This window comes from Pteropus medius, unplaced genomic scaffold (genome assembly GCF_902729225.1).
Source record: "Pteropus medius unplaced genomic scaffold, Ma_sr-lr_union100, whole genome shotgun sequence".
NCBI lineage: Eukaryota > Metazoa > Chordata > Mammalia > Chiroptera > Pteropodidae > Pteropus > Pteropus medius.
This window is the reverse complement of record NW_024349802.1, coordinates 6,853,253-6,860,369: the sequence shown is the minus strand read 5'-3', so window position 1 is coordinate 6,860,369 and position 7,117 is coordinate 6,853,253. Positions and strand designations below refer to the sequence as shown.

General features: G+C 58.2%; 1 protein-coding gene across 1 annotated transcript; it reads left to right on the top strand.

The window, feature by feature from the left end:
- Positions 1-1,057: 1,057 nt before the first annotated feature.
- PITX1 (paired like homeodomain 1) lies at positions 1,058-6,806 on the top strand. Its single transcript, XM_039836055.1, has 3 exons — positions 1,058-1,556; positions 3,920-4,152; positions 6,104-6,806. Exons 1-3 carry the CDS (start codon positions 1,388-1,390, stop codon positions 6,641-6,643), a joined length of 942 nt encoding a protein of 313 aa, XP_039691989.1. The 5' UTR covers positions 1,058-1,387; the 3' UTR covers positions 6,644-6,806.
- Positions 6,807-7,117: the final 311 nt, after the last annotated feature.

Sequence of the window (7,117 nt, the reverse complement as noted above, 5' to 3'; positions counted from 1 at the left end):
TCCTAGGCTGTGGGCCCAGTGTTGGGAAACTGCAGTCACTTTGCCTGCCAGGCCTATGCCTGCAACTCTGGAAAGCCAAAGCGGAGGCCCCAGGCCACCACAAACTTGTCCTGAAGTGGGCAGAGGCCCACTGGTTGGCGGCCAAGGCCAGGGTCTGGTGGATTTGGCCAGACAGTTAAAAGGTGCAAAACAAGGAGAGAGAGTCCTACAGAAGAGGATGTGGAGCCTGGTGGGGCTCTTGGAGTCTCCTGCTGCACTCACCAGCGGCCTGTAGCCAACAGAAACGTTTCATCTGATTAGAAGCCATCAGTTCTATCCCAATCCCGGAAAATTGACTGCGGTGCAGAGGTGGGGGCCTGAGAAGCAGCCTTTGGGGAGAAGGTCCAAGCTAATTAGGAGGCAGCATCCGGGGGCCCATTAGAGCACAGGCTGCTGTCACTCAGTCGGGCTCAGGTCCCGGGAGAAGAGGCCGAGGAAGGAGGGGCCAGCGGCCCCTCGAGGAGGACACCGCTAGGAGCTGGCAGGACAGGCCCGGGTCTCTGCCCCTGCTGCTCTATGCAATCCTGTTCGGTGGGATCCTACTCAGCTAACACTCACTCATTCTGGGCTATACTTGCCCAGGGGCTGGGGACTTCGAGGTGGCCCAGACAGGAGTTGATTCTGAGCGAAAACAGTCATTTGGGGTAGAGGTGGGCACGGGCCGCGCGGGACTTACAGGCCAGACGCGTTTCTTTTGTGCGGCCGGGGAGAGGAGCAGTGTCACGCCGGGGAAAAGAGAAGAAGGCAGGCAGGAGCCGCGGGAGGGGGGTGGGGGGAGGCGGCGCGAAGGTGCCTGCAGAGGGGAGGGCGCGGGCGAGGCCGGGAGGGAGGGAGGGCGGGCGGCAGGGAGGGCGCGGCGGAGCGGGCGGCTCGGGGCTGGATTCCGCCCGCGCTCCCTCGCTCTCTCACTCTAGCTCGCTCCCGCCTCCCCAGCCCCCTCCCACCCAGGCCCACCCCACCCACCACCCCTGGCGCAGGGACTGCTGGAACCTGGCGGTGCGCGCTGTCGCTTTAAGACAGCCTCTGCCGGCGCCGACCCGAGCCTTAGAACCCGGCCCCGGATCGGGAGCCGGAACCGGGGCCGGGCGGGCGGCTGAGGCCCGAGCGGCGGGAGCGCAGCGCGGAGCGCGAAGCCGGGCGCCGGGTCGCGAGAAACCGCTGCTGCTGCCGCCCGCCTGGCCCCGCAGCCCCGGGCGGTCCATGGGGCGGGCCCGGCGTCGTTGCGGGCGCCGGCAGCCCTGGGGGGCGGCCGCTTAGGCGCTGCGCTCTTGTCCCTGCAGGTCGCAGCCAGGGCGGCCGGGCGCGCCCAGCCCCGGCCCCTGGAGCGCCCGCCGCGGTCCCCGCCTCCATGGACGCCTTCAAGGGGGGCATGAGCCTAGAGCGGCTCCCGGAGGGACTCCGGCCGCCGCCGCCGCCGCCGCACGACATGGGGCCCGCCTTCCACTTGGCCCGCGCCGCCGACCCCCGCGAGCCGCTCGAGAACTCCGCCAGCGAGTCGTCCGACACCGAGCTGCCAGGTAAGCACGGCTGCCCGCGAGGCGCGCCCGGGGCGCCGAGCGCGGGGAGCCGGGGGCAGGGCCTGGCGCCCGTACCGCGCAGTCGGGCTCCCTCTGCGCCCCGGGAGCGTCAGGACCTTTCCTCTTCCCATTCCCCAACCGACGGGGAACGCGGAAATTTACACGCTTTACGGAGCGGACGTGTAGTGCTTTACGAATGCGCTTCCACGGGGCCCCCACGCGCTAAGAGACCGACAGCTGCACGAACCTACAACCCGACGGACGGACTGACAGCCACTCTCGATCAGGAGCAAGGACGGGAGGAAAGTTAGGTTTGCGCAGTTAGGTGCCATGGGTCCGCTCGAACCGAAGGAGAGGAGTAGATGGATCGAGAAGGAAATGGGCAGCGGGCGAAAGAAAGTGCCCAGAGAGACGGAGAAGGGGAAAGACACCCCGACAGACAGACAGCGGGTGACAGAGTGAGAGGGAGAGACGGAAGAGGAGGAGTAGCGAGAAAAGTCAAAAAAGCAAACGAGAAAAGTCAAAAAAGCAAACGGGGGAGGGAAGGTGGAAACAAACTCAAGGAAAAGCGAGACAGAGAGGACAGCGAGGACCAGCAGGCCAGAGGGCGCAGCCCGGCGCAGCCCAGCGCAGGGCAGGACCCCTTCCTCAGTCAGGGCTCCTGGCCCCGCGTGCGTCGCGGGAGCCGCAAGGCCGCACGGCCGGGGCTCCAGCTCGGCTCGGGCACTTCTCCCTTTGCGCTGCCTTATTGTCCGAGCTCAAGCTTTTCTCCCGGGCGCGAGCTAGGCAGCTGAGTGGGAGGTGCGAACAGTGGCACCGGAGGTGAGGGCAGAGGCACGGCTGATGCCCCTCTGGCCTGGCCTCTCGGGTCCTGGATCAGCTCCCGCGCTTGCCGTCCTACCTCGGCGCCGCGGCCGAGCTCCACGCTCCCAGGGCCGTGGGCTCCTCTTATGCGTTCATTTCTTAATCCACCACCGAGTGCTTCTCCACGCGTTTTTAATCTCTATTTGTTTCTGTTTTGCATCCCTAAGTGACTTTCCCTGAGAGGTTCTGTTTGCTTGGTTAAAAAACAATCAACGCTGGGCTGTACTTTTGTTTCCAAAAGTTTTAAGCGTGGCCTTTGTTTTTTAGTCTTTAAAACCGAGAGAATTAATATAGGTTGCTTTTTAAAAACCAAATCTATGAGGATAAATTTAAATTTTTAACTGTATTTTTCGATATGTAAAGAATTATTATACTAGGTATATTTCTCTGGAATTTAAAATATCTACATGCAACATTATTCGGGAGATTTTAAAAAGTCAATCCAAAATGGCGCGTTTCTGGGTAGCTTCTCAAAATCCATTCATAGCAGTGTTATTGTGGGAATTTAAGTTATTTAACTATAGAGTTATGTTTCCCTGAGATTTAAAAATTGCCTCTAGAAGGACATTATTGAGAAGGGGTTAAAAAGCTATCTACAACAGTATATTGATTTTTTTTTAATCCCAAAGAAGTAAATGCCTGTGTCTGCCTGGAGTTTATACACGCACAGCACTGTATTTAGTTAGGAGTGTGTTTCTGGCTTCTTAATTTGCATCTGCTCTGTGTTCCTGCCTATTTTTAAGAGTTTGTGACCCATTCAATGCTTTTAGGCATAGAGCTGTGAGTTTTTCTGGGCTTCTGTGTTTTGTTCTTAGTTTTTTGTTTGTTTGTTTGGTTTTTGTTTTTTTTTCTAATGTTTCCATGTTTCTATGACTGCATTGTTTTGTGTAGCTTCAAAGAGGAGAAGCTAGAGCCCAGGTCACCTAGACAGAGTCTGTTGTCTGGGCTGCCTGTGCTGTAGCTGGAGAAATTTTCTGGGCCTTGGACTTGAGGCCTGGAGCTGAGGCGAGAACTGGGCTATGTCCTGCCTGCCCAGTGGGGCTCCCACACAGCCCTGGGGAGAACAAAGTAGAGGGGCTGCAAGCCACACTGCCTGGCTCTTGCTCCAACCAACCAGCTAGCTTCAAGCTAGAAAGAGTTGATACTAGTTCGGAAAAGCTGGGATCCCTCAGATTTAGACAGTCTCTTGGAAATGTACATTTGCCGGGGACATCAGCAGTGGGACTCAGGGTTGAGCCAAATTGTCAGAGTAGGCCCTCCTGCTCCAGGAACCTAGCCCCCACCCCGCCCCCGCTCCTGGGCTCTTCTCCCACACGCCAGACCAGAGGTGACTACTGACGACCAGGCGCGCGGTGGGCTCTTCCCAGTGGGGACAATTCCACGGCCTCTGGTGGGAGGGAAGGCAGCCAGCACTAATGGCACGCACTTCGGTGGATCCGGGACGGGGTACAAAAGGGCATAAGCCCGAGATGACCGGCGCCCCATCCTGCCTGCTTCAGAAAAGGAGCGCAGCGGGGAATCAAAGGGGCCAGAGGACAGCGGTGCGGGCGGCGCGGGCTGCGGAGGTGCGGAGGACCCTGCCAAGAAGAAGAAGCAGCGGCGGCAACGCACACACTTCACAAGCCAGCAGCTGCAAGAGCTGGAGGCCACGTTCCAGAGGAATCGATACCCCGACATGAGCATGCGAGAGGAGATCGCAGTGTGGACCAACCTCACTGAGCCCCGCGTGAGGGTGAGCCTGGGGCGTGCGCCTAAGGGGACCCGCGCAGACGGCTGCTGGCCACCTCTGCCGGCACTCGAAAGCTCTTACCCCAGCTCAGACTTTCACTCCTTCCCAGCGCTCAGACCTCCTCCTTCCCTCCACCGTGGGAGATTTCACCCTAGGCCCCGGTCTGCCCAGTTGCTGCCAAGCCCTTTAGCCGCTAGCACCCTGGGCTGCAGCCGCCTGGGAGCTCTGAGACACGCATCCTACCTGACTCCCAAGCTCTACTGCAGCCCCAACCCAAAGACCTGTGGCCCCAGGAGACTTTCCCAGGCCCTGTAGGGCCCAGGGCCCACTTGGATGGGACCGCCCTGGATAGCACAGAGGATTCCTGGCTGCTGGGGACCTCAGAGCTTCTGGCGCCTTCCCCTGAAAACGAAAGGGAAAGGCATGTCCTGCCTGCCGGCCTGGGAGAGGCCTGAAAGGTGCCTAGGCTCGGGGGTCTCAAAGCTTCGTGGGCAGCAGTCCCATCCATAGCTAGCTTCTCCAAAATTTCTGGAATTCTCCTGACTTATCCCCAACCATTCATCCAGTCAGTAGCTGGGCCCTTAATTACCTTTCCTGTAGCTCTGGGGTCAGGTGAAGTGGGGAGGCAGCTCTGGTGGATGAGTGACTGTCGGGTCGAGTCCTTTTGGAGACAAGGTCTCTGTCAGACCAAGACCAGACTGTATCCTCCCTGTCCTCAGTCTTTGGTTACCAGTAAAAGCAAGACTTTCCTACCAGAGCAGAAAGAATGATTTCTTCTATGGTGTACAAATATTTAATCAGATATTGGGAGTACATCCCAAGCCAGACCAAAGTCCTACCTGGGCTCCCTGCTACAACCCCAGCTCACTCCTCCCTAGTCCAGCTGGCCAGCCAGGTGGGACACGGAGTGAGGACAGCACTCAGTAATCCCAAACCCACTAATCCTTCCGGGGTTTATGGTGGGACAGGGGTGGAATCAGGCAGTATCAGTGCTGGAGACTGGAGAAGGCTGATATGCAGGGTCTGGCAAGGAGCTGAGGAAACTCAGCAGAGGGCTGGAGAGGCAGAGGGCATGCAGTAGGAGGATAGGTGAGCATCGGCAAGGACTAGCAGTGGGAAAAAAAGAGGTTCCTACTAAATTTTGTGGGAGAAAGTAGAGCGGGAGACTAGAGAAAAACTAGTAAGAAGTGAAAGGACATTAAATATTTGCAGAGAAACATTTGGCATATACTTAGGTGGCAGGAAAGAAATATTTAAAGGAGAAGCAAAAGTATCAAGTATTTGAGAAAAAGAATCAACTATTTAAGAAAAACAGTGAGGGTCAGATATTTGGAAAGAAAAAAACAAAGTATTTAGGGAAGAAGCTAAGGGATCAAAATGGGGTTTAACGACGTAAATGGACTGAGGGAGAAGAAAGCAGTTCAGATAACGGGGTGGACTAAATGAAAATAAACATTTGGGGCAGAAATAATATCAAATGTTGCAAATAAAGATGGAAACAGCGTATGAGGAATGAAAAATAGATTGAAGAATGGGGGTGTATAGGACGATCCCATGTTTCAAGAAAGAAAAATTGCTTTTGTATTCCAAGGAAAAGAAAAAGGACGGAATATTTAGGAGATAGATGGGGACCCGCTTGGGGGGAAAGGCAAGAGATGACTGGTTGAGAGAAGAAAGAAAACGAATATTTGTTAAAATAAAGGAGGATCCGTATTAGGAGAAGAAAACGAATTTAATTTGGGTAAGAGGATAAAGATCAGAAAAAAGGAAAAGACATGTTTCCTGGGGACAGGAAAAGAACCATTATGGAGAGAAGGCAGGGGCGGAATTATCGAAGAAAAGAAACGATACTCGGAGAGAAGGAAGCTGGGCGGAGGGCTGGAGGTGGGGGTGGAGGTGGAGGGACCTTCCCGCCCTCTGCAGCCCTGACCCTTGTCCTGCCACCCTCCCCCAGGTCTGGTTCAAGAACCGGCGAGCCAAGTGGCGGAAGCGCGAGCGTAACCAGCAGCTGGACCTGTGCAAGGGCGGCTACGTGCCGCAGTTCAGCGGCCTGGTGCAGCCCTACGAGGACGTGTACGCCGCTGGCTACAACTACAACTGGGCTACCAAGAGCCTGGCGCCAGCGCCGCTCTCCACCAAGAGCTTCACCTTCTTCAACTCCATGAGCCCGCTGTCGTCGCAGTCCATGTTCTCGGCACCCAGCTCCATCTCCTCCATGACCATGCCCTCGAGCATGGGCCCAGGCGCCGTGCCGGGCATGCCCAACTCGGGCCTCAACAACATCAACAACCTCACCGGCTCCTCGCTTAACTCGGCCATGTCCCCGGGCGCCTGCCCGTATGGCACACCCGCCTCGCCCTACAGCGTCTACCGGGACACGTGCAACTCGAGCCTAGCCAGCCTGCGGCTCAAGTCCAAACAGCACTCGTCGTTCGGCTACGGCGGCCTGCAGGGCCCGGCCTCGGGCCTCAACGCCTGCCAGTACAACAGCTGACCGCCCAGCCCGGCCACGCGGGCCCCGGGGCGCGGGGGCGGAGGACGCACGCGGGGCCTCGCTCTTCGCGCCCGGGCCTCGCGCCTGCGCAGCCCCCACCTCCCTTATCCCCTCCGGGTTGGTTTTGTGTTTGCTTTTCCGGACCCCACTCTGCCCTCCAAAACAAAACAAAACAAAAAGACGCCGACGGGCGCCGCTGAAAAAAAACGGATGAGTTGCAATTTCCCTCGGGATGGCGCGGGTGATTTGTGTGCGCTCCCTCGGGCCCCAGCGGGCCACTCCGCGGAGGGGACGCGGCGCGGGAAGCGAAGGCCGAGGCCCCGCAGCCCGCGGTCCCGCCGCGCTGGCCCCGAGTGCGCCGCCGCGCCTGCGAACTGGACGCGCGGAGCCCGGGGGCCTGGCTCCGGCCCGTACGAGCCAACATGCTCCCTCCGAGCTGGGCCCGGCCGAGCGCGTCATAGCTCGATTCGGATC

What these genes read in the sequence shown, in the direction of transcription:
- PITX1 (XM_039836055.1), top strand. Translation starts at nt 1,388, where the DNA reads ATGGACGCCTTCAAGGGGGGCATGAGCCTAGAGCGGCTCCCGGAGGGA. An exon ending in GTCCGACACCGAGCTGCCAG is followed by an intron (nt 1,557 to 3,919) that starts GTAAGCACGGCT and finishes TGCCTGCTTCAG; the next exon opens with AAAAGGAGCGCAGCGGGGAA. An exon ending in TCACTGAGCCCCGCGTGAGG is followed by an intron (nt 4,153 to 6,103) that starts GTGAGCCTGGGG and finishes ACCCTCCCCCAG; the next exon opens with GTCTGGTTCAAGAACCGGCG.